The 25,712-nt window shown below is 57.3% G+C and overlaps 1 protein-coding gene across 1 annotated transcript in view; it reads right to left on the bottom strand.

Moving 5' to 3' along the window:
- ARHGEF10L (Rho guanine nucleotide exchange factor (GEF) 10-like) overlaps positions 1-25,712 on the bottom strand; it is a 103,353-nt gene that overhangs the window by 3,160 nt on the left and 74,481 nt on the right. Inside the window, exons 26-29 of the mRNA XM_005858738.2 lie at positions 24,032-24,180; positions 8,560-8,734; positions 1,473-1,595; positions 7-189 (exon numbers count right to left, since the gene is read on the bottom strand). Of these exons, the coding sequence (XP_005858800.1) occupies positions 7-189; positions 1,473-1,595; positions 8,560-8,734; positions 24,032-24,180 (630 nt within the window). The remainder of the gene's footprint in view (positions 1-6; positions 190-1,472; positions 1,596-8,559; positions 8,735-24,031; positions 24,181-25,712) is intronic.

Here is a 25,712-nt window from a genome sequence, read left to right as displayed (position 1 = left end):
CCCGGCCCACGTGGCTGGAGGGCGCGGGCGCTGGCTCAGGAGCCTGCCCGTCCGGCTTGTCCTCCTCGGCCCTGGGGCCCTCGGCCTCCTCCTGGTCACTCCGTAGGATGTCCAGGGCCAAGATGCTGGTAGCCACGGCCAGGAAGGTCACAGGCCCGCAGTGACCGTTGAGGGAGACCATGCCTTTCCCTGCAGACGTGGGGCAGAGAGAAGGGGCCAAAGGTCCAGAGCTTTAAGCGAGGCACCCACACATCTCTGGGAGAACTTTCTGATTGTGGGAGGTCTCCCATGCTCTAGGCTACCTTCTTGGGTGAAGCAGGAGGACAGGAGTGACCTTATAAAGCACCAGGGGACCCTCAGTGTGAAAGCGCCTGCAGCTCCCTGCCTGAGCCACCCGCACGGCTCAGGGCCTTTGCCGAGCCATTGCGTCCACCTAGAGAGCCTTTCCCACCCACCTGATTCTATAACATCCTTGGAAGCCCAGCTCGAGCTCCTCCACAGCACATCCTTCTGGAAATCACCATGGAGAGCTGATCACTGCTGTCTCTGTGCCCACAGTCCCTGGGCGCCCCACTTAGCACCTGCCACCCTGGACTACAGCCGCCCCACCAGACCATCCCTCCTTGGGGCAGTGGTCGGCAAACGGCGGCCCCTTGAGTGTGGTGGCTCTTCCACAAAATACCACGTGCGGGAGCGCACGTACAGTGCGATTGAAACTTCGTGGCCACACTCAAGGGGCCAAAGAGCCGCATGTGGCTCGAGAGCCGCAGTTTGCCGACCACTGCCTTAGGGGCAGGGTCTCTGCCTGGTACATCCCTGCAACCCCAGGACCCAGCCCAGGATGAACAATATGATCTCTATGATGCAAGCAGGAAATCTCAGAATTTAGGGTTTTTCTTTAGCAGAGAGCTAGAGATCTGGTGGGGCTGGCCTCCCTCGGGGCTCCTCCCTCCCACGCACCCCTGCTCTCAGGGAGAGGCAAAGAGCGGCCCAGAGCTCTGGGGTCCTCCCTGACCCACTTGTCCTCCTGGGCCCTGCTGCCTCACATCAGGGCAGGCCTTCCTCTACTCCACGCACACACATTTGTACATAGCCCCACCCCAAGGAGCCCACAGTTATTTCTATCTCTGGAGCCTGGATGTTGTGAAGCTGCTGTGGGGAGGGAGCAGAATGGGCCCGGCAGAGCCTCTGCCATCAGTCAGGTGTCTCAGCCAGTCTTGAAACCACCTGGCCAATATGCACCACTGTGCCCATTTGCCAGACTGGGAGACTGAGACTCAGAAAGAAAGCGGGAGACTATGGGGCTGAGGTGATTTGATTGCATTGTACCACAGTGCGGCCAGCGATGACAGAGAAAACTGGAGAACAGACACCACCCCCCGCCAAACATCTGGGCATTATTCACTATGCCCCCAGGCCCCTCCATCTGCAGCTGACTCCTGGGCCCCGACAAGACTTTCCCAGAACCTCACCTGTGATCTTGGGGATGCCTTCCAGCCGAGGCACGGGCAGCAGGACGATGACACCCTGGTCGGTGCCCACCCAGAGCAGACCCTGGCAGATCAGGAGGCTGGTGACGCACACATGCTTCTGGCCTGCAGAGAGAGAGGCCAGCGTGAGCAGCACGCTCCCTGGGGCAGCAGTGGGTTCTGGGAGCCACCTCAAGCTGAGGGAAGGGTATCACCCGGGCTCCTCCGGGAGACAAGCAAGAAGCTGGGCGGGGTGCGGGTCAGAGCGGGGGCGGGGGAGGCGGAGTGCTCCCTCCCCCAGCCTCAGTTTCTGCTGCAAGGACGCAATGAGGGAATGCCACAGAGCACGGTGCCGGCCCCTGTGAGCTCCCGCATACAGGGGCTGGGTGCTCTGGCACACGGGGCAGGCCCAGGGGGCCACACCAGGGTCACCGCCAGCCGCCTGGGAGTGAAGCCAGGGGGGCCTGGGAAGGAGCAGGTTTGAGGTGAAGAGGAGGATGGTGCAGACGGGATGCATGGGAGGGGCCAGGGTGGATACGAGAAGCAAAGCAAACTGACAACCTGTTGCAGCCCCTAACTTTCCAGCCCAGGCTTGACACGTTGCCCACGTGGGCCCTTCCGCCCTGCAGTCCCTGGGCCCGACAGTGCAAAGGACAGCTCCGCGCCAGGGACGAGCATGTTTCTGATGTCGGCCCAGACTAGCTCTTGTTGGCTATCCCCTGGGTGCTGTCTCTTCCTTTTAGCAAACAGCGATGGCAGCGAGGGTCCCACTGCTCTTCACAGGGAGGAAGACAGTGTGGGCTGCACAGCCAGTGCCGAGAGCAGGGCCGGCAATGACATTTCATAGCCTTGTCCCGAGGATGAAACGTGGTGTGCACAGACGGTGCTGTCCGCCATTATAGTAGTTGCTGTCCCATTGCCAACAGTTGGGTCAGTGAGAATGGGCGTGAAGGAGAGGCCCAGAGCGGACGCCTGGCTTCCCAGAGGGCTGGCCCGCTTCTGGCCCAGATCCTCCTGCCCCGCTGAGAGGGGCTGATTCTCCCCTAAAGGAAATTCTAACTCACGCCACGCATCTCGGCAATAACAATGCCACGTGATGTGTGAGATGCTGCTGAGAGCGGTGGTCCTCAACCTGGGCCTGCCGTCGGCACCACAGGAGGGCTCACAACCAGGGGCCAACCCCCTCGAGGTGAGGCCCCAAACGGCATTTCTAGCAAGGTCCTTGGTGGCACGATGCTGCCGGTCCAGGGACCGCACTTTGAGAAAACTGCTTTGGAGCGTTGGCTGCACTCGTGTTTGCTCTAGTCTGATGTAAGCCTTGCAACCACTGAGAGGCCTGCAAGGCGCAGATGCTATGCCCATTTCCCAGAAGGGAATGTCAAGGTCCAGAGTTCTCCCAGCTGGTGAGTGCAGGGTGGGGAGCCGCACTCAAGCCCCTGCCTATTACAGCCGGGCACTCCCAATGCCTCTCTGCTCTTGTGCAAATTGCCTCGGGTCCATACGAAGAGGGGTAGGGGCCTCCTCTGCAGAGCAAACCGTCTCGGAGGAGAATGATGGGGCTCCAGTCACCCCGGAAGAAGGGTTTCCATCTTGGGGCCCGCACAGCCTTGTCTAACCCAGCGTGCCAGACCGTCACTCATCCATTCACTATGAACCCTGGGATATTCCCAGCACCTATGGTGTGCGGGATTCTGCCCTTGGTGTGGGAGGCACAGCAGGAACCACACACAACGTTCTGCTCTTGAGGATAAAACATTCTAGAACTTTCTGGCATGATGCTAATGTTCTCTACCAGAATGCCCAATTATATAGCCACTAACCACGTGACTACTGAGCCCTTAAAATGTGGCTAGTGGGGCTGAGGGTTGAATTTTTCATTCCATTTAATTTTAATAATGGCTACCGTATCAGTGCAGCCCTGGAAAGGGAACATGGGAAGTGAAAACATAAACAAGGAACATAAGCACTAGCAGAGGATTCCAATGGGGTGATGGAGCAGGCGAGGGGGATCCTGGGATTTCATGCCTCCATCTGCTTCCAGGAAGGATGGGGAGGCAGGTGTGAGGATGCCAGATCAGGATGACAAGGAGAAGGCAGCCACGTCAAGACCTGAGCCAAAGCCAGGGAGATAGCATGTGCAAAGGCCCTGTGACAAGAATGAGCTTAGCAGGTCAGTGGAACAGACTGAAGCGAGTACAGCTCAGAGACCAGGGCAAACTCGAGATGAGCAGAAGGAGGTCAGGAGAGTGGACACCGGGGTAAGGACTGTGACTGTTCATTCTGGGCGCGATGAGACGCTACCAGAAGGTCTAACAGGTGAGTGATAGGCCTGATTTTAGAGGAGCGTTTAGCAGTGAGGGAAGAAGAGGGCAAAGATGGTGACAGAGACGCAATGGTGGCAGTTAGAAAATGAGAAGCCAAGGTCTAACAGGTGAGTGATAGGCCTGATTTTAGAGGAGCATTTAGCAGTGAGGGAAGAAGGGGGCATAAGATGGGGACAGAAACGCAATGGTGGCGGGAAGAAAATGAGAAGCCAACAGGTCCGAGATCTGTTTTGAAGCAGAACAACAGAGCCGTTGACTGACCAGAGTGGGAGGAGAGGAAGGGGAGGAATCAAGGGCAACTCGGAGGGTTTTGTCTCGTGCAGCCGGGTACACGGCAGTGACACCGACTGAGATGGGGGAGGAGCGGGCTTGGGGTGGAAGTCCAAGTTCTCCGCCGGGTGTGTTGCTTGAGATGCACGTTAGACAGCCAAATGGAGCTGTCAGCAGGCAGGGAGATATATGAGTCTGGCGATGTGATGCAAACTCAAAAAGTCATATTCATAGTATTGATTCAACGTGGAAATGCAAACCACACCGAAAAAAAGCCAGTTCATCACTTGACGGCAGGCACTATTTATTTCACACACAGCATCTGCGGGTCTGTGGGGCCGGGACTGTGCCTCACATCTGAGTCAACTACTAGGGCACCTGTGGTCCCACTGGGTGCTCCTGGCCCCGGGAAGTCAGAGCAACAGGCTCAGGCTACGAGCTCCCTCTTGTCACCAGCCGTCTTCCCTCCTGGCCCCGGCCAAGGTCTATAACCACCCTCTTCTTCCCTTTCCTTATTTGCTGTTCGCTGTCCCAACTATAAGCTTCATGAGGGTAGAGGCTTATCTGTGCTCAAGGTCCATTCCCAGTACCATGGCAGACACTCAACAAGTATCCGTGAGTAAATGGGTGGGTGAATGAATGAATGAATGAATGAAAAATGAAGGAAAGTGGAAAAGGACATGGGTGCTGATGTCACTGACTAACTGTGTGAATTAACAAGTCACTTTCATTGATCAATGAATATTACAAACCTACCTTGCTCAATTTTATGGTTATTAGAAATATGCATATACATATACAGCACATATAGAGATAATATATATACACGGTTGAGCACAGCTCTTAGCCCTAGTACACAATCAATAAAGGCAGGCTATTAGGAAAACAGCTATAATTATTAAAAGGACCTAGACTCTTCCGACCAGCTCCACTAGAGCCATAAACCCACAAAAACAATAAAGCCAAGCGCGGAAACAGTGGCAAATTTTTTCATCTCTAGCGCCTCACCTCCTGTTCCGGGGCCCCGGGAGCCTGAAGACCAGAAGGAGACCATTTCCTGATGCCCCTACATCGTCCCGCCCACCCCCACCCCCATATCCGAAACCCAAAGGAAGGCAGCAAGAAACCCAAAGAGATGCCGGAGTTGAGAAATGACTTCATCATCAGACCTCATTCCGGGGCCCTTCCTCCGCCCCCTCCGCCTCGAGCGAAAGAGCAAGGCACCTCACAAACAGTCCGAGAGAAAAAAAATCCTAATGGTGGATAAATATTTTATCACAGAGACTTAATGCAGCAGCGTGCAGCTCGCCCGAGCCATCTATCTGGAGATATGCAACTTTAAAAAGCTCGGGCTCTCGGAGAACGTTTTATTAATGACCTGTCTAGTTAAGAGGAGGAGGGAGTTTAGGCTCAAAAATGCATTAATACCAGTCGGGTGCCGAGTGGAAGGCAGGGGTCGGGGGAAGGAAGCGTGATAAATATTTTACGTCCCCTTAAAGAAATCCACGCTTAAAGGAGGAACAAATTTATTACTAATTATGCAATTATTTCATTTGCTGGTGTGGGCGAAGAAAAAACACTTTCTAAATATTTCTAATAAAGAACGTAAGAGTCCCGCTCTGTTGTTCTTTAGCCGAGGCACAAGGTGGGTGGATTTGAAGCTGCCCTCTGCCCCATGCTAGCTCCAGCCCAGCATCCCTCGGGTGTGGGGGCCCTCGGGTGTGGGGGCTCTGGGTGTGGTGTAGGAACGGCCAAGCCGGAGGGAGAAGGCCCAGGGCAGTCACCTTCGGGAAGCCCTGTACCCAGGAACCTCAGCCTCCATCCCGGATGTGCCCAGGGCCCAGTCCCAAAGAGGTCCGGCAAGCGTAGGGGTGGCTCTGTCTGCTCGGATGTAGCTGATGAGGAGGGAAGGGAGGGTGGGGGTGAGCAAGGAGCCCCTTGGGAGACGCATGGCCCACAGTAGCCAGTGTGACCAGGGATGGGGATGGCCGAGAAGGCATGATGGAGCCGATGACAGTGAACAGCACCATCGGGGACTGAGACTCAAGCCAGAGGCTGCACCGTCTCAGGCCCATGCCTCCCCGAGAGGCAGGGCCCAAGGATGAGAGAGGTTCCCCACCCGCCCCCAGTCACAGGGCTGCAAAGTGGCAGAGCCAGGATCCCAGCAGGGCCTGCCCGACTCCAGGTTCCGGGTTGCCCTACACGGCATGGTCAAGCTCTGGCTCAAATCTCGGCCCCTCACTGTACAGATGGGGAAACGGAGGCCTAGGAAGGGGGACTGCGCAGTAAGTCTGTGAGGGGGCTGCGGTTCGCGCCCTGGCTCCGGCCTCATCAGCAGCGTGACCTTGGGCCAGTCGATTAACCTCCTGGGCCTCGGTTTACTGGCTCTGAAATAATCATCCTGATGATGAACACTCTCCCTTCTCTAAGGGGTAAGTGCAAAGAACCAGTCAGCCAGGGGGCGCGGGCCTGTGTTTTGAACGTCCACAGTGAGTGAGCTGCGCCGCTGGGAGCTGGAGTTTTCCACCTGCAGCCGATCTGCCCACAAATCCACCTCTGGGCCCCGGTAACCGTGACGCTTCCTCTCACTCTCCCCACTCCCGCAGACGAGCTTGACAAGATCGGAAAGGCCCAGAGATGGTGCGACTTTCCCCTTATCCCACTAACTTGAAATAATTTAGCTATCAGCGTGAATGGGGAAATATTTTGTGATACAGAGACACATCTATCATAGCTAAATGGATTTACTGTGCAGAATGGCTAAACCCTATGAAATACAAAAAAAATAAAGCTGCAAAAAAAAAAAAAGACCCATAACATGGGCCCCACAGGCCCCTCCCACACCCCAGGGAACATGTTAGGGGGCATTTCTCCTCCAGGTGTACCCACCACACCCCAGACCTGGGCAAGGTGCCTTCCCGCACTGATGGCATTTACCAGGAGCCCAGAGCCACCTCCAGTCCCATAGAGGGACCAGAGGTTCCGGGAGGCAAAGAGACCTGCCCAAGACCCAAACGTGATTGAGCCAGGACTCTGGGCCCCTCTAAAGTCATCCCTTCCCCCATTACACACAGTGGGACTCTGAAGTGAGTCTGACCTCTTGCGACTCCAGTCCTGCCTCTGGCGGGCGGCATGACCACAGACCGGCCTCCTGACCTGCTGAGCAAACCTCAGTTTCTGTATCTGTACAGCGGGGACAACCCCCACCTCGCGGGGTTAAGATGAAGTGAGACCCTGTGGGTCAAGTGCCTGGGACCTTGCTCACAGTAGGGCTCATGGTGGGGTGGTAGTTAATTACATTCCATCGCTGTTTGTTGTTGATCTTGTTGTTGGTACAAGATCCCCTGTGGCCACAAGTCAGGGACAGTCTCAACGATCTGGGAGGAAGCAGGGGCCAGGGTGATTTCCAGGTGCTCCACGTGGGGTCAGGAACCAGGCCTCTGGGGTGAGACAGGCTCCCATGGCCCCCAAAGTGCTGGCTAGCGTGCCCGCCCTTGGCCCAGCCTCACACAACGGGAGGTCAGTCTCCTGGCTCAGCTGCTTTTAGCGACGCCGTGGCCCATCTGCCGAGTCCTGGTAACAATTGGCGCCAGGCCCTCAGCCTGCCATGCCTGCTCTGCCCCTGGCCCCAGGGCCCTTCAGCTCCCCAGCTGCTAAGACCAGCCCAGCCTGCAGTGCTTGGGTCAGTCAGCCTGTCTGGTGGAAGCGGGGCCAACCAGGGAGGCAAGGCAGGCTGTGCAGCTGGCTCTGTGGTCTGCTCTATGGCCAGCTGTGGGCGGGAATGGGCCCTGAGCAGGTGGCCGCCCTGCTCTCCTAGCACAGCCTGCGGGGGTCTGGGCGGCAGCGTGGGCAGCAGATGGTAAGGGAGATGCCTAGAGCCAATTCCGCCAAAGCCTCAGACAGAGACGGGGCAGGGGTTAGGTGCGCTCCAGCCTTAATCCTCTCCATCACGTCTCACCAACAGCTCTGCAGGAGGAAGCACAGGCCCCGGGATGCTGTCCAACCCCCGCTCCCAGCCTGGCCAGGGAACTAAAAGGGACAGCTGCCTTTCTTAGAAAAACCTCTAAACAAAGAGCTCCTTGCTCGGCCCTCGCTCTTCCCCTGCACCTCATCCTGAAGGTGATTCGAGGCAGAGTTGGTTTCTTGTCAACCTGAGGAGTGGCAGGTGTAGACAGGCCTGGTTCCCACCCAGAGTGGCTTTTTAGCAGCTGCCTGGCGTGGGAGAGTCCGCTGAGCTCGGAGCCTCACTTCCTGCGAGCCCGCGCCCCCTGTGCTGCAGGCCGAGGGGGCACGTGGTGACAGCGAGCAGGGTTTTAAAAGGACAGTCCTGGGCTCGAATTCTAAACCCTCCACTGCCTGCCTTGGAGGCCCGTTTCAAGGCCAACCTAAGGCTCCCACAAGGTTAATGAGATGGGCTGGGCAGGATGCACCTCTGCCGGCCACCACTGTCAGCGCCCTCCCTCCACAGGCCCGGGACCAGGCCCCCGCAGCCTCACCTGGCAGGAGGAAGGTGGTCCTGGTGGCGATGTTGATCTCTTGCAGGTGCTCCAGCGTCTCCGTGTGGAAGAGGCGGATGGAGGAGCCGGAGGAGAAGGCCATCCAGACGCCGCTGCCCGCCTTCACCATGTGCGTCACGCTCACGGCCTCATCCTGGTGCGCCTCGAAGCTTTGCTGCGGACAGAGTGGCGGTGTTGGTGCTGGGCCAGCCAAACATCTGGGGGCCAAGCTACTCTGGCCTCCGCCTGAACCAGCTGAGGCCGGAAGGAAACCCCAGGAGCCCAGCAGTGGCGTGTTGGTAATTGTTTAACAGGCAGAGGTACCCTGGTGTGTCGTGTCTGCCAATTCCCCTGGTGTAAATACTTCCAACAGGACCAATCTCAAGCTACCCACACGACATCACTGAAGAAGGAGCAGGGAGAAAGTCACACACACCAGGCTCTTAGGAGCTGACAGGCCCCGGCTCTAGCACGCCACCGTGACAGGAGAGAAAGAACTAAAGTCAATGGAAGGAAGCAGCCACTTACATATTATCTAAAGTTACAAAGGCAGCCGACACAACTCCTGGGAAGAGAGGCGGGTGCTGTGAGCCAAATCCTCACCTTTTACAGTGGGGAGGCAACACAGAATGTCCAAAATCGGTAAGTCAGGAACCAGCAGGACAGACAAGTCACAGTCATGCAGGTGAATTGAAAACAGAAACAGGTGACAAGCATTTTCTCCCAGGAAGGGGTCTGGGGATGAACCATTCTATGCCAGAGGTCCTCAAACTTTTTAAACAGGGGGCCAGTTCACTGTCCCTCAGACATTCACCACATGCGCACTGCAGGCCCGGGACGAGTCGGCTGCTAAGCAGGACAGGCAGTGGCGGCAAAAACACCCGGCGGGCCGGATAAATGTTTTCGGCGGGCCGCATGTGGCCCGCAGGCCGTAGTTTGAGGATCCCTGTTCTATGCTATTTGATTTTTTTAAATAGGTGTATGTATAATTTTGGTCTTTTAAAGAAAACCTCTTTTTTAAAGAGAGAAGACAGTCAGAGTTCCATCCACTGCAGGACAAAGTTCTTTAACTCGGCACTCCGCCCGCCTCTGCCTCAGCTCTGCCCTGGCAGGCTCCCTCCACTCCAGGCCGACTCGAGCCTGGGCCGGAAGGACACTCAGGAGGAACCACGCGGCCATGCCTCCGCCCTCACGGTGACCTATGTGCTGTGTGCATTACCCAGTGCCCTCCTGGCAACAGCCTTTCAGCACCTGAAGACTCCCTTCGGGGTGATGCCCCTCTTCCATGAGGCACCCCCGACCGCCCTTGCACCAGACCACCTTCTGCACGCAGTTCTCCACTCTCCAGCCCCGTGACACCTACGCCACCCTGTGTCTGCTCAGCGCCTCCCACCCCGGACTATGATCTCCAACAGCAGACAGAGCCCCAGGCCCATCAGTGCCCCCTGCTCGGCACAGGGGCCAGCACGCAGTAACATTTGGTCGGAGTGAACGGACGGACCCTTGAGCTTCATCTACAACATCCAGATGTTGCTCCAATGCAGACAACTCCGGGACAGCAGACTGGAAACAACCTAAGTGCCCAGCCATTCAGGTAACTCCGACGTATCCACGTGGTGGACTGTTCCACACCCACTCAAAATCGTTTACACAGACTGTGTAAAGAACATAGGAAAATGTGAATGCTAGAGCAGCGAGTGCAAAAAAAAAAAAAAATGAGGGAGGAAGACCTGCAGGGGAGGAGAAACCTGAGCGCGGAGGACTGGTCCAAGGCAGGGCCTCGTGAGTTTCCTCCTTCCCTTTCCTCTGCAAAGAGCACAGAAACCCGAAACTGCAGGAAGATGTTGGACAGAACATGGATTTGCTACCAGACCTGCTATTAGAGCTCATTTCCTCAGTAACTGCACAGGCCTGTGCCTCAGTTTCCATCTGTAAGTGGAAGTTGTCATAAGGTTACAGGGACCTGGGTGAGGGGGAGCTCGGTGCAGGCCCAGTTCCTAATGTGGTCTCATTCATTAACAGATGTTCTTGAGCTCCTACTATGTGCTTGGCATGGGTCTAGGTGCTGGGAAGGTAGTGATGAATGAGATCACCCAGGGGCTCTCACGAAGTGTGTGTTCCCAGTGCAGAGACCAGTGAAACAAACACACAGATAAAGATGACTCCAAATAATTAAAGCCGCTGCACAGGAAAAAATGTTGGGAGCCATTAAGGTTGGGTGGCCAGAGAAGGTCTCTCTAGGAGGCATTTAATCAGAGACATTAAAAACGTGAAGGAATCAGCCCTGGGATAATGAGGTGAGGGCAGGGAGAGCATTCCAGGCAGAGGGCACGGGAGGTGCAAAGGCCCTGGGGCAGGAATGAGCTTGCCATGCTTGAGAAACAGAAAGGTGGTCAGTGTGGGCAGCACAGTGCTAAGACAGAGGTGGGAGAGGTGGGCAGGGCCACCTTAAAATCCAGTGAAGAGTTTGATTGTAAGTGCTGGAGGGGGCTGAGCTGGTAAGTGCCATGATCGGGTTTACCTGGGAAAGGGGCTCAGTTCATCAGCCGTGTGTGGCAGGAGCCTGGAATTCCGGGCCTCGTGCGAGCTTGGTGAACAGGAAGCGGCAGTAACACGGCTCGGCTTGTTTTGCTGCAGAGTCACTCTAGCCGGAGCCTCAACCCAACTCCATCCCGTCTCAAATCACCAAGAGGTTTCCCATGGAGACAAAGAAGCTGGTGGGGGTTAGGGGGTCCTCCATAGGGAACCAAGGCAATCAACTCGAAGCTCATTCCTGATCTCATTCCCGATCCGAATGCAGGACCCAGAAGGGCAAGACTTTGAGATGGCCAACAAAATTGCTTTTTCTAAGCCAGCCCCTGATGGCTGAGCTCTGCGTCCCAGCTGGGGGAAATGGGGTGCTCTCAGGAGGCAGGGTTCTGAGGCTCACCCCTTTCTAGGGGACCCTGAGAGCAGCAGTGATAGCTCCCTCTCAGACAGGAAGTTCACCAAGGGCAGGGGCGCATCTCCATCAAAGTGGGGGCTCCCCAGGAGTGAGGAGAGGACAGGAAGCTATTTCCTCCCTCAGACCGGCGGCTCAGACTAGGGGCTCCCGGGGGGTGGGGGTTCTCTGTCCCTCTTTCCTCGGCACCCCACCCCAGTGAAGGCCCAGGTGCGGGAGACTCAGCCAGGGAGCCTCTGGAATTTGGGGAGGCTGAACCCCTCACAGACTCCACAAAGCCAAGTCCAGACCATGTGGGGGGGGGGGGGGGGGTTGTGAATTTCCATTTCTCTGTCCTTTCACCCCAAACCTGCTGCACATAGTCCTGGCAAGCCTAGCTTCCAGTTCTCTTTTGTTTTCCTCTTTTTTTAACCTTTTTATTGAATCTAGTGGGGTGACATTGGTTCATAAAATTACACAGGTTTCGGGTGTACAATTCTATTATACATCATCTGTACACTGCATTGTGTTCACCACCCCAACCAAGTCTCCTCCCATCACCATTTATCCCCTTTACCCTCTTCTACCTCCTCCCACCCCCTCCCTCTGGCCATCACCACACTGTTGTCTGTGTGTGAGGTTCGGGGTTTTGTTTTGTGTTGCTTAGTCCCTTCCCCTTTTCCGCCCCCGCCTGCACAGTTCTCTCTTCTTGAGAGGCACCTCCTTCCGGGAGACCCTGGTGGAGGGGGTGTTATCCTCCAGAAGAGCCTGCGCCTGAGACAACTTTCCTGAAAGCCCACACGCAGGCCGAGCGCCTGCTCAGACAGGGCACTCCCCGGGGCCTTGCTGGGAGAGGCCCGGCGAGGACCTCACCGAGGAGACCCCCGGGGGGGGGGGGGTTGTGAATTTCCATTTCTCTGTCCTTTCACCCCAAACCTGCTGCACATAGTCCTGGCAAGCCTAGCTTCCAGTTCTCTTTTGTTTTCCTCTTTTTTTAACCTTTTTATTGAATCTAGTGGGGTGACATTGGTTCATAAAATTACACAGGTTTCCATCACCATTTATCCCCTTTACCCTCTTCTACCTCCTCCCACGCCCTCCCTCTGGCCATCACCACACTGTTGTCTGTGTGTGAGGTTCGGGGTTTTGTTTTGTGTTGTTTAGTCCCTTCCCCTTTTCCGTCCCCGCCTGCACAGTTCTCTCTTCTTGAGAGGCACCTCCTTCCGGGAGACCCTGGTGGAGGGGGTGTTATCCTCCAGAAGAGCCTGCGCCTGAGACAACTTTCCTGAAAGCCCACACGCAGGCCGAGCGCCTGCTCAGACAGGGCACTCCCCGGGGCCTTGCTGGGAGAGGCCCGGCGAGGACCTCACCGAGGAGACCCTGAGGCCCAACCTGACTTCCCAGGCCGCCGCCCTTGGTGAGGAGGTGGACGGGTGGATGGGGAGCAGGTGCTCCGTCCAGACTTTTCCAAAGGCAGCTCGCACATACTTGTGCACAAAAACGCATGCACCATCAGGAAGGCGGGTGCGTGCTCACACGTGTGCAGTGAGGCTCCTGCCCGGCTCCTGCAGAAAAGTGAGCGTTCCCTGCCTCCGAGAAAGCCAACCCGCGCTGAAACCGAGAGGCCTGGGACCACGGAAAGCTGCCCCCGAATCTGCAGCCAGCCGGCCCTGCTGCTGTCAGAACCGAATTAAAAGAGAAGTCAGTGGTGAAATCCAGGCTCATTTCTCCAGAGGCCTCACAAGTCTGTCTCCAGGCCCAACGGGCTTTGCACGAGGCCTGAGCAACCCGCCAAACAGCGGCCCCAGCCCCTCACTCCTCCGTTCTCTCTGGGCTCCCCAGGACCCCTCCCTAAGCCAGGGCACGCAGGGCAGGCGCAGTGGCACGCCGGCATCATGTGCCCGAGGGGGGCTGAGGGCAGCATCCCATGGGTGTAGGCGGCAGTGAGGCCCAGCCCTCGCTGCCCACTGGGCTCGGGCTGACAAGCCACACAGCTGGGGTGCTCACTTGCCCAGAAAGGAGCTCAGAAATTGCAGGGGAGGTTGTCGCCTCAACAAGGGCAGGGGCGCATCTCCATCAAAGTGGGGGCCTCTCCTTTCCTCCCCACCAGGGTCAGGAGATACACTGCCTTCCTGGCCTCCCAACTCAGGTCATGGCTTCCCATTTCTCAGCTCTGGATGCCTCCCTTAATCCCTAGTGGTATTGGGGGCCCAGGAGTGGGGGCTTTAAAATGACACTACGAATTTGTAGCGGTAGTGGTAGCGGTAGCGGTAGTGGTAATTAAAGGGGAGGGTGTTGCTGAGGAACAGTATATCCACAAATTCTCCAAGGATCACCTGCAGGGGACCTTACATTACAAAGGGAATCTGGTACCTTTATGATGGGGAGACCTGGCGAACCCACCTGGACCCAGCGATCAAGAAGGGGGCCAGCCTGTATGTCCCGCCTCCTTGGGTGATGTGACAGGAAGTCACATCTGTCCAAGCATCTGGCCACGCAAATCTTGTCACGAGGAAACAACTGGGCAATTCCAGATGATGGGACTTTTTAGAAGACACTGGCTTGGACGTCTCAAAAAAGTCCATATCATGGATACACACACACACACACACACATACACACATGCACACACGAGCGCGCAAAGGGATTATTCCTGATCAAAGGGAAACTAAAGAGACATGACAACCAAATGCAACATGCAGCCCTTGCTGGATCCTGGGTGGGGCTGGGGAGAAGCTCTGGAGGATACTCTGGTGAAAATGTGCATGTGGACAGTACATTGATGTCAAACTTCTGGGTACGTTAAATGCTACTGAAGTCACCTAGGAGAGCCTTGCTGAAGTATTTTCACGTGGAGGGTGATGATGTCTACAACTGACTTTTAAATGGTTTACCCCAAAATGGGGGGGGCTTTATATGCATAATTTGGGGGGGGTTAGGAATGATGACAAAATGTTAGCTGGCTTACTCGGTGAAGAATACATGCGTGTTCATTGTACTATTCTTTCAACTTTCTGGTAGTTTTAATTTTTTTAAATAAAAACTTGAGTAGGGAGAGACAGTTATTTAAAAAAATTAAAAGCTGGCCGCTGGAGGGGAGGCCTGGGCCTGCCGCCAGCTCCCAGCTCGTCCCTGGCCGGGGAGCTGGGTCTCCTCTCTCTGTCCATGGTGCTGGGAGGCTCCAGGGACAGGGCTGCACACTGGGTGCTCTGTGCACGCTGGCTGCAGTCAGGAGCCAGTCGGGGCGCTGGGAAGAAACCTGGTGTCCTGCACCCGCTCACGGCACCCTGTCCCCTTGGCCCTGTCCCTGCAGCCTCACGGCAGCCCCCCCACAGGCACTGCACAGAGGGCTTCGGTGAGTGAGACGGCCCCAAATAGGGCTGACACAGCCCAACCTCCAGTCGTGAAATATTTATGTGCCTCCAGGTGACGCTCTGTGCTTGGTTTCTAGAAATTCCCAGGTGAGCAGCTCAGAATTCAAAGTCATTAGAGCTAAGATGATGCCAAGGAGCCGGGAAGGAACGCTGGGGCTTTCGGGGGCCAGGAGCTGCTGGGGCCAAAGCTGGGGGCTGGCAGCTCTGTTGGTTGGGCTCCTACTATGCGCCAGGCTTTTCCCAGGCCGCAGTGTTCCATCCTCACAGAGACCCTTATGAGAGAAGAGGAACGCGCCCAGGAAGGGGACGGGATGAGCCGGGTGACCCACAGGCAGGGGCGGAGCTGGGCATAGACCCAAGCTCAGTGATCTCCCCAGCACCCTCAGGCCCAGCACCCTGGCGGGGTGTAGTGCAAAGGGGGTCCGGCCTCCCACTCCCTGCTCAGTCACCACCCCTTCTGGCCTAGGAGGCCCATCCTGGGCCGGAGCCCAGCCATAGAACCTCAGCAACTCTGCCTCCACCTAACACCCAGCACCACCAGTCCATCCTGATCTAACGGGTGGGACACCGAAGCTTCCAGAACCCGCGGTGCAGAGTCACTCCGTCAGCCGAGGTCACACTCCAGCTGAGTGACGGTCACTGAGTCACAGTGCTTAGGAACAGGGGAAGCCAGGATTCCAGCTTAGGGTGACCCACTTGTCCAGTTTGCCCAGGGAGGTCCCGTTGTAGCAGGAGACATCCAGCTCCTCATCCTGGGCAAACCGGGATGGGACTCCAAAGCCCACACGCAATCTCCGAGCCCTGCACACACATGTGAGCCTCGGCCGATGCCTAGACACTCTGCTGTCAGAATCCGACCCCGTCTAGGCCGAGTGACCATGCGCTCGAAGCAGAGCTGCCCTTCCAGGTGCATTTCTTCTTCTTTTTTTAAAATACATTTTTATTGACATCAGAGATGAAAGGAGAGGGAGAGAGAGAGAGAAACATCAATGATGAGAATCATTGATTGGCTGTCTCCTGCAAGCCCCCTACTGGGGATCAAGTCCACAACCCGGGCATGTGCCCTTGACCAGAATCGAACCTGGAACCCTTCAGTCCACAGGCCGACGCTGTATCCACTGAGCCAAACCAGCTAGGGCATTCCAGGCACATTTCTGAATGAGGCATCTACCTCTCACCAGCAGTCAGTTTAGGTCTCTGGGTCTCAGTGTACTCATCTGTAAAGGGGGCTGAGGCCATTCCTGACTAATAAGAGACTTGGGACCCCCACGGAAACCTAGAAGGGACAGAGGAATGGACAGCCCCATCAGCTTCAGAACTGAGAGCCAATCCAAAACTTTTAGCAACCCACTTTGGAATTGATTGTTCAAAGTTTGGTGTCTTTGGTGCATTTTTCTAGAAAGATGGCCAACCGGCATGCAAAAGTTAAACTTTCTTGCGCTAAGGCCTACTTGTCACAAAGCACATAAGAGGGTGGGCACAGAGTTTGGGGTTGACCCCCTGCCACCCCAACCACAGCCCAGGCCGAGGCACAGAGAGCACCATGGCTGGGAGGCTATCCGGCTGCGGCCGCACTGACATTTTGCCTTTAAAAACAAAACAAATTAAATCCTCCGGTGCATCTGGCCATTCTGGAGGAAACGGAAAATAAAAGAACGTGGACTCGATATTCTCCTCATTAGTGCTACTTAATTTCCTTTTGTTTTCTTCAATTATGCGAGCCAGCACAGCGGTTCCTCTCCATGGACACCTGAGGGCAGACCTTTGCATGATCGTGCCCCGGCAGCCACACCCGCCTTGCCCTGTACAAGCAGGTGCCTGGTGCCCGCCCCCGGCCCAGCCATCACAGGGACCTATGGAGGCCGAGCAGTGGAGACGGGACGTGCACCTCCGGCACCAGTGCATGCCCGGGTTGCAGTCACGCAGCTCAGCTCACCTCACGGTGTCCTGCAACCCCCACCAGGAGGTGGGACCCCTGAGCCTCCGATCGGGGGAGGAAGCGAGGCTCGGAACCGAGCGAACCGTCCTGGACAGGGGAGGCGGAGCTCTGTGTGCCTGGCTCGCCCTCCGCATGACACTCACTGTGGCCTGAGATTATCTTGTCATCTGTTTCCTACTCAGGACAGGCCGTGAGGCCAGGGGCTCAGAGCCAGACTGTCAGGTCCAAGTCCAGCTCCACCACTTCCTGCCTCAGTTTCCACCACTTTCAAATGGGGGTCATAAGAGAACTACTGCAAAGGGCTGCTGTAAGGATTACAGGAGTTGCTACTTGCCAAGGGCTTGGAACAGCCTCTGAGAGGAGTGAGTTTCAATCAGAGTTAACTCCCTGGGAGTGGTCTCTGCCAAGGTGAGACCGCCACCACCACACCCACCCCGGAGGGGCAGGTCCATGAGGACGGGGACCTGGTACAGGGACTGAAAGTGCTGGCAGTGCCTACCCCTGGGCCAGGGGCTGGAAGAGCCAGGGCCTGGAAGAGGCAGGGCAGAGGCAGCCTGGACAGTTCTGAAGCAGGGTTTGATGGGAGCTTTGATCTGGAAAGGTCCCCAGCAGCCAGGCCTCAGAACTTAATTCCAGACGTCTGGCTATGGCTGCTCTGCGCTCTATTTGCTTCCCAGCTCCAAGAGCAGACCGAGTTGCCCTGTAGACCCTGCCTGGGCCCTTTGCCTCTGGTCATCGGAGCACTACTTACACTCCGTGCTCTACGTATATCAAGCTTAGTCCTGGAGTAGGTTCTGTAATTATCCCATTTTACAGGTGGGGAAACTGAGGCACTCAGTGGTCAAGCCAGGGGCTGAAGCTAGCCAGCCCAGCTCCTGAGCCCACAATGACCACCATCCGAGCTGAGCTCGGACCAGGCAGCCGAGGAAGCCAGGAATGCCTCTCCAGGAGGGTCCTGCCAGGCAGACCCTCCCCCAGCCCGGCTGCAGGGCCTGAGCTGGCAGCACCTAAGGGCTTGAGTGAGCACTCAGCACCGGATGGCTAACCCTCTGCCTGTGTGACCTCATTGGATGGTGACTACACCCGCAGCCCGGCTCTGGCTCGCAATCTCAGCCTCCACTGTACGTGAGGGCCCAGCACAGGGCCCGGCACCCAGTGGGTCTGTCCCTGGCCCTGTGTGTCCCCGCCCAGTTCCAGGGGCTGGGCGGCTGCTCCCTTGGTCTGTCCTCTCCGTTCACTGCAGCAGCGCTCGGAGGGAGCGTGACCATGCAGAGGTGGGAGGACGTGGAGGAGCCAGGTGGAGGGAAGGACAGACGGACCCTGACAGCCAGGGCGCCAAGAGGGAAGAGGACTGACACCTGCTGCCCCACACTCACCTCCAGTGGCCATCCCCCCACCCCCTATTCTCTGCACAATGTCCCCTCCCATCGGCCTTCCCCTGCTGCCTCCCTTTTCTCCTCTGTGGCTTTACAGAACTTGTTCCTGAGCCAACAGCTTCAAACCACGTGTTTTCCAACCACGAAATCCTCTCATCAACGTAAATCTTCCGGGCCTGGGGGCTGGGGGTCCCAATATTGGATATAAGACCTGAGCTCTTCCCGATGAGGAGAGAAGGGGCCCGGAGCCCTGCCCTTAGCCAGCCCCAGCCCCTCAAGACGTGCCCTGAGACACCCAGACTCAGGAGCAGAGTCGGCAACCCCAGTCCTGAGCCCCCGACGCCCCCAGGATCCCCAAATCCACCCCCACGCCCTGCCCTTCACAAGCCTCCTCAAAGGAAGTTCTTCTGAGCATCTAACCTCAGATCTTCATGCTGCTGGAAGCCACGCACCCTCCTGGAACTCGTTACTGTCAGAGCCTCCAGGAAGTCTCCGCAACCTTTAGAAAAATCGATTTCTCAAGTCTCACCTGCCAACTTGTAATTTGAAAAAAAAAAAGAACAGGATGACAGCAATAACAATGAGACACACACCAAAATGGGAAAAAATTAAGGCAGGACTGCTGCACTGGGAGGACTCCGTGGAGGGAGGCGACCCGATCCCCAGGCCCTGCCGGCCCAAAGGCGGGGCCAGCAAGAAGGACCTAGCGCATCTTTCCTCCCTCACGTCAATTTGCATACCATTACCCAAGAAGCCTTGCGCCTGGGTTTCGCTTTTGCAAATTCCCACCCGTTTCGTGTCATAAATAAGATAGGAGACAGAAAACTAATACAGCCCCGTGATGCATTATTCATGCTGCGCCTCACTGTTATGATAGATTTACAACAGCTAATACATGCAAACTAAGTTTGGGCACTAAACGTGAAAATTAAGGGTGGGGAAGGCGTGTCCCTGGGGGTGGGCAGGGGGAAGTCTGAGGGCCGCTAGTGCCCAGGAACCCGGAGGAGTTTCTCATCTGATGAGCTCAGTGACAGCAGGTATCTGTGCCCGGGAGCCACTGGGAGGCATGTGTCCGCCAGCCCGGAAAGCAGTTAAAATCAAGCCCTCAGACCCCTGCTCTGCCCACATCTCCCTTCCACACTTAGCGGACACCCCCCCACCCCCTACACACACACTCCCCCAGATGGAGCCCATTTCCCTAAGGTAAAAGCCCTCTGTCCTTCACAGCCCCTCAGTGAGCACCTACTATGCGCCAGGCATGTCCTGCCAGGGTGGGGAGCCGGGGTATGTGGAGGGGGGTGGTGGTCTGCACAGGCTTCTCCGAGGGTGGGGGAGCCGGGGTATGTGGAGGGGGGGTGGTCTGCACAGGCTTCTCCGAGGGTGGGGGAGCCAGGGTCTTATGGGAGAGGGTTGACCCTATTACCCCTCACCACAACCCTGTGGGCGGAAGTCAGGTCTGGTCCCCAAACGGGGCACGACTTGCCTGTGTTCCGGCCCTTCCCAGGCAGGACCAGGAGCCCCGAGGGGACTCTGGGAAGGGATTGCCACGGAAGCGTCTCAAGGCTGGCAGGTCAGAGCAGAGACCTCGGGGTGACCCAGCTGTCCCGCCCACATATGTCCCACCTGCCCCGGAGCAGGACCCACCCTCCTGGGCACAAGACCCTCTGACCAGCCCTTTACCAAATTCCTTCCGCCTTCTACAGGTGTGGCCCCTCTGTCCCGCTTCCTGGAAGGCACACGTCCTCCCAGGACACTTCTCCAGCGGCCAGCGCCCCCTGAGCCTCCTCCCGCCGATTGTCAACCTTCCACCCAGAAGGAATGGTCACGGGTCACGGCACACTCCCACCAGCCCCCCTGGGGCCTGCCCCACACAGGCAGGGCATCCCACCTTCTCCCACCATCACTGGCCGAGAGGCGGGGCGGGGCCCGGCCCTGGGACCCAGCAAACCAGACAGGCCAGGCCCTGTGCTCTTCCGTGGACAGCCCAGCGAGGGCCGACGGACCCTGGTCAGGAGGTAATTTCAGACCATGGTCAACGCTCTGATGACAGTAAAGGCAGGAACTGTGTCAAAACTGTGACGGGCAGAGGAGACTCTGATGGAGCCATCAGGGCGGGTCCCACCCAGGAGGTGGCGGCTGAGCTGAGACCGGCGTGAGGAGGAGGAGCTGCCCTAGGGAAGCTGAGGGAATGGTGTTCCAGGCAGGGGAACAGCAGAGGCAAAGGCCTGGTGGTGGGAAGGAGCTTGATATGTTCAGAGACCAACAAGGGGTCAGCGTGGCTGGGGAGCGGGGGCCACCGACTACAGGTAGAAGGCCTGCCTTCTGACTCACCTCCCCATCTACAACATGGGCCCAGCTGGTCTCCGCAGCGACATGACACTCCAATCACATAGAACCCAGCCCTGTCTCCACCCCCCATCCCTGCCGCCACTGCCACCTCCTATGAGCAGGGGTGACGGAGACCCCAGCCCACGCCGTGTCGGGGAGCAAGCCTTGCCCGGTGCCCAGATCGCCCCCACTCGCAGAGCACACCCCGTACACCACAGGCCTCCTCTCCGCCTGTCCCCAATAAGTTTTTTTTTAATTGAGATGCAACCATCATCCCACCGCTGGTTGTCCCCTCCAGCGATCGGTTAAAATGAACTCCAGACAACTGGATCAGACTTTGAAGGTGGCCGCCGATGGAGATAATGAACGCGGGGGATGCGGTGTTGACACAGGCCCTGGCAAGCTGCATTACTATTTAACAGCCTCACTGCTGCCTCCACTGGGATCAAGGAGCTGAACAAGCGTCACACCCTGAGACAGACTGCGGGCGCTGCTCCCCGGGGGACGGGCTCGGCAAGGTCAGGGGCAGCCAGCGGGGGCCAAGTGGGACTAATGGAGACAGCCCGGGCGGCCCGTCTTGGAGGCCTCCCGGGGAGCCATCCACACCACTCCGGGGCCCACACACACCGGGGTGTCTTTGGCTTGGCCTTGGCTCATGGGGCTCTCTCTGCATCCTCCTGCCTCCTCTCTCCCTTCACCTCTCAGAGCCCAGCCTCCTCAGGGATCCCGCCCTCCAAGAACCTTCCCTGCTCCCGTCCCTCCTCTGGCTGCATCTGGCACCCACCTCCCCTGGGTTCCCAATGGGCCTCCTACTGGCTGACCCTGAGCTCCCAGGGAGCCGACACCGGGTCTTCCTTGTGTCCATCCGTCCAGCACCCTCCATGAGGGCCGGGAAGGCAGGACACCACCTGTCTGTCCTCCACGACCCTTTCCAGTGCACCTGCTATGTGAGCTACGTGAGCAATCCTGGGCCCCGAAGACGTGTTGGTGGAAAAAGCAGGTGTGTGAACAAATGAGAGTTCCCGAGAGGGCACGTAGGATGGGACAGAAACTGCAGGGGACAGTGCAGCCCAAAGGAGACGGAGCCTTTCGCCTTCCAGGGCGGCCGGCACGAAGGTCAAGAGCAGACTCGGGTGTGGGGGCCTGCGCTCAGATCCTAGCTCAGCCTCCCTCTAGCCGTGTGACCTTGGGCCAGCCACTTAACCTCTCTGTGCCTCTGTCTCCTCGTCTGTAAAGTGGGAGTAATAAGAGTGCTAATCTCAGAGAGGGATTCGGGGATGAAATAAGTTAATCTATGCAAAGTCCTGAAACCCATAAATGGTCCACATTAAGTTCTCAATATGTGTTGGTTGCTATTACTTCCTGGGGATGAGAGAAGCCAGGGAGAACTCCTTTGAGTTAGCATACTCCCTAGATCAGCGGTTCTCAACCTGTGGGTCGCGACCCCTTTGGCGGTCAAACGACCCTTTCACAGGGGTCGCCTAAGACCATCCTGCATATCAGATATTTACATTATGATTCATAACAGTAGCAACAGTACAGTTATGAAGTAGCAACGACAATAATCTTATGGTTGGGTCACAACATGAGGAACTGTATTTAAAGGGCCAGAAGGTTGAGAACCACTGGCCTAGATGAACCCCCTTATGCTTTGGAATTTGGGCCAGAGCCACAGCCTTGGTGAACAATATACTCCTCTGGGCTTGGAGCCCTGAACAGCATTAAGTATCTCAAATCCTCAGAACGGGTTTTCGGGAGCCATGGGGGGGGGGGGGGGGGGGGGGGGGGGCGGCTGGTAAGCGATGCCCTCTCTCTAAAGTGAGGCATTTGGCTGAAAAGCTCACACAAGGGCCCTTTCCTGCAGGTGCTGAGTCCGCGGCACCCGCACGAGGCCACAGCAGCCCAGACAGCAGCGCCATCTCCAGCCCCCTCCTCCGAGCCCGGCTGGCCGTGCGAGGCACCAAAACGAGATGAGACGAACGTGGAGCCCAGACCAACGTGGAGCAGCCATGCAGATGGGGAGGCCATTAGCAGCCCCAGACCAAGCTGTTTTCCAAGCCGGGGCGCGAGGGCGGAGGCTCCCTCTCTATTGCAAGCAGCAGCGGAGCGCGGCTGTATTAAACATGCATGGCCATCACCTCGTTACTGTGCCCGAGGATCGTGTGTGCTGAAGGCGAGCTGCCCACACAAACTTTGCCATTTCCCTGGCGGCAGACCAGGCGCGTGCTCCCGCTGGCCCCGCTGGGAAGCCTCCCTCCCCACCCCCTCCTCCATCCGCCTCCCCCACCCAGCACTTTCCAACACCTTCCATTGTGTGCAAAGCAGGTGAAAGGCCATATTGATCCCTTTCGAAGAGTAGCGGACCCAGAACTAGTCTTAAATCACCCCAGCCTCGAGCTGCAGCCTTGTGTCCGCCTGGCGACAGGGGCGGCAGGGCAGAGCTGAGGTGCAGGGCCTGGGCAGGACAGCACCGTGGCTGGTGAGGGGCAGAATCGGAGGAGAGGTGGGCAGGGCCCGGCCCAGGCCCCTGTGCTTCCCTTGGTCCATCTGTCTCCCGCGCCGAGGCAGCTGTCAGCAGGAGGAAGCATCCCTGGCAGTGAAGGGAGAGGATGGCGGACCCACAATGCAATACGGACACACGCCCACCAACACGGACTCTCAGGAAGCAGCGTGATTTTCCACATAAGCCACATAATGTGGCGACGAGGATTTCAGTTCGGCAAACAAGTACAGTGATAACTAGTGTTCATCCGACACTTACTTTGTGTCAGGCACTGTGTGAAACAGTCCCTTTACATAAACATTCTCACTCACTCCTTAGGTAGCTCTACACCATCTCCCCATTTTACAGATGAAGTGACAGGCCCAGGAAGGCTCGGTGCCTTGTCCAAGGGCGGACAGATTGGCAGGGCAGAGCCAGGGTCCCATCTGAAGCAGGTGCTGGCAAACCACACCCCTCGATGGAGGGATGCCCAGCAGACCCGAGTGGGGCACAGCCAGGACAGGGAGGGGTGCCTCCCACTTCCACCCCCTCCAAAAAGCCCTGTGGCCCTGAGAGGGGCCGAGTGGCACCCAGCTTTCCCCAGATCCTCAGGCCCTGCTGCCCATACCCCTCCCCAACAATCCACAGCCAACTTCTCTGCTCCTTCAGGCCTGGGGCTTCCCGGTCCGATGGACCCTTCCTGGGAAGATCCTTCCGGAAACATCTCTCAGGCCCATTCTGCCTCCGGCCTCCAGGATGGCTGTGCCCACACCGGCTGTCCCCTCAGCACAGCTGGGTCGCGGGCACCAGAACGAGAACAGGCACCTCCACTGGCAGCAAGAGCCACAACTCAGGATGTAGATCATGGCCCAGTGTAGTCAGGACCTTCCCCTCACGGCAGCCTTGGGGATGCCTGTGTGGGGGCAGAGGGCAGGGCCCAGCAGGGATTGTGGGTCTCCCTGCTTCCTGACAAACCAATCCCTGAGACACAGATAGGAGCTGAGAGCCATGCCAGCGAGAAGGTCAGAGGGTCAGCAAGGGTGTGCCCAGTACCTGAGTCTGCAAGCTGGTGGCGTCCAGGACCGTGACCCGAGGCCCACAGCTGGCCCACACGGCGTCCTCCAGGCTCAGCAGGGTGCGGATGGGCCCTGGCCCCACTGTCAGGCACACGGGAGGGCTCTCCAGGTCCCAGGGCACATCTCCTGGGAGGAGAAGAAGACGCAGGTCAAGGCCCAGGGCTCCTCAGTCCACGGGAACCACGGCCTGCAGCGGGGGCCCAGCCTGGCTCCACAAACCCTCTCACCCGGTTCTGTGGGGGATGGTGGCTGTTCCCATCGGCCTGCATTTATGACCCTTCCCATGGGGGCTGGACTCCTCTTCCTCAATCTCCTGTTCATTCGTCCCACACACACCTGCCTTCTCACTGATCTGCTCACCTACCATAAGGCACTCTACCACCTTTACCAAGGTCATCTGGAGATGACCTTTCTCCTCCAGAGACGCCACGGCCCCCGGTGTGGAAGGAGGAAGTCCCGAGAAGAAATCAGTGCCCAGTCCGCCACCCTGCAGATGGAACTAACCAAGGGAGCTGGCCTGGCCCTGAACAAGGCTCTCCCTGCCCACCCAGGATGCTCGCTCACCCAAGAACGGGCCAAGAATTTTCCCTGGCACACAAGCCCTGCTGGCTATGATGGGTTTTTCCCTTAAGTCACACAGAACCCCAGTGGCTGTCCTGTCTTGTCAGGATGCCAGGTGGGAAAGAGGGGAGGAAGGGGGCATATTCTGGAAAGACAGATAGCAGTAGCTGGACCTGGGGGGCAGGACAGAGCCTGCTGCTGGCTTTCCGGTGCCCAGACACCCCACACTCCCTCCACGGGACCCTGAAAGCAGCCCCATCATAGACCCTCCCTCCGAGCCAGCTGCTGGTGACAGGATGGGGCACAGCTGTCGGTAGAGCTGGAGGAGCCACCAGGGTACATGGTGAGAGCCACTGCCTGCAGTGTGGCAGGAAAAGCCCTTAGAGGACAGACTATCACACCCCAGGCTTTATACCACCTGTAAAGCAGGTTTGCCTCTCTCCCTTCTGTCCTACTTAAACCTGTCAGACTCCCAGCTCACCTGAGAGCTGGGGAATAGGGACCCCTCCCCCCCAACACACTACCAGGTCTTTCCAGCCCGGGCATATGAGCACATGGGAAGCAGGCAGGGCCAGAATCCTGGCTGTGGCCTCTGAACTTCTGCATGAACTAAGACAGGTGACTTCACCTCTCTGAGCCTCAGTTTCCACATCTGCAAAATGGGCATGACAACCATGCCTACACCTCGCCGATGCTGCAGGACTAAATAGAACGTGCAGAGCATTTAGCTCAGGGTTGGCATACAGCAAGGAGCGACAACAGCTGTTGATCCATGCCGTTACATATCCGCACGCCAGGCACTGTTTTCACGAATTGTTTTCCTAACTCCCAGCCTGTGCATTCTATTTTCATCCCTGTTTTACAACTGAGGAAGCGGAGACACGGAGTTTAAATAGCCAGCCCGAGTCACACAGCTCGAGAGTACAGGGTGCTCATTAGCCCATACTGTTTGGTGTCATTTGCCACCACATAACAGTCTGTGGAAACAGGTGTTGACTCCATTTGACTAATGTGACAATGGAGTGCAGGGAGCTGAGAACTTGCCCGAAGCCACCCAAGGGATGACAGGCCAAGCAGGATTGAAACTCAGCTGACCC

Source organism: Myotis brandtii, unplaced genomic scaffold, assembly GCF_000412655.1.
Source record: "Myotis brandtii unplaced genomic scaffold, ASM41265v1 scaffold1204, whole genome shotgun sequence".
Classification (NCBI taxonomy): Eukaryota; Metazoa; Chordata; class Mammalia; order Chiroptera; family Vespertilionidae; genus Myotis; species Myotis brandtii.
This window is presented reverse-complemented; position numbering and strand designations above follow the sequence as displayed.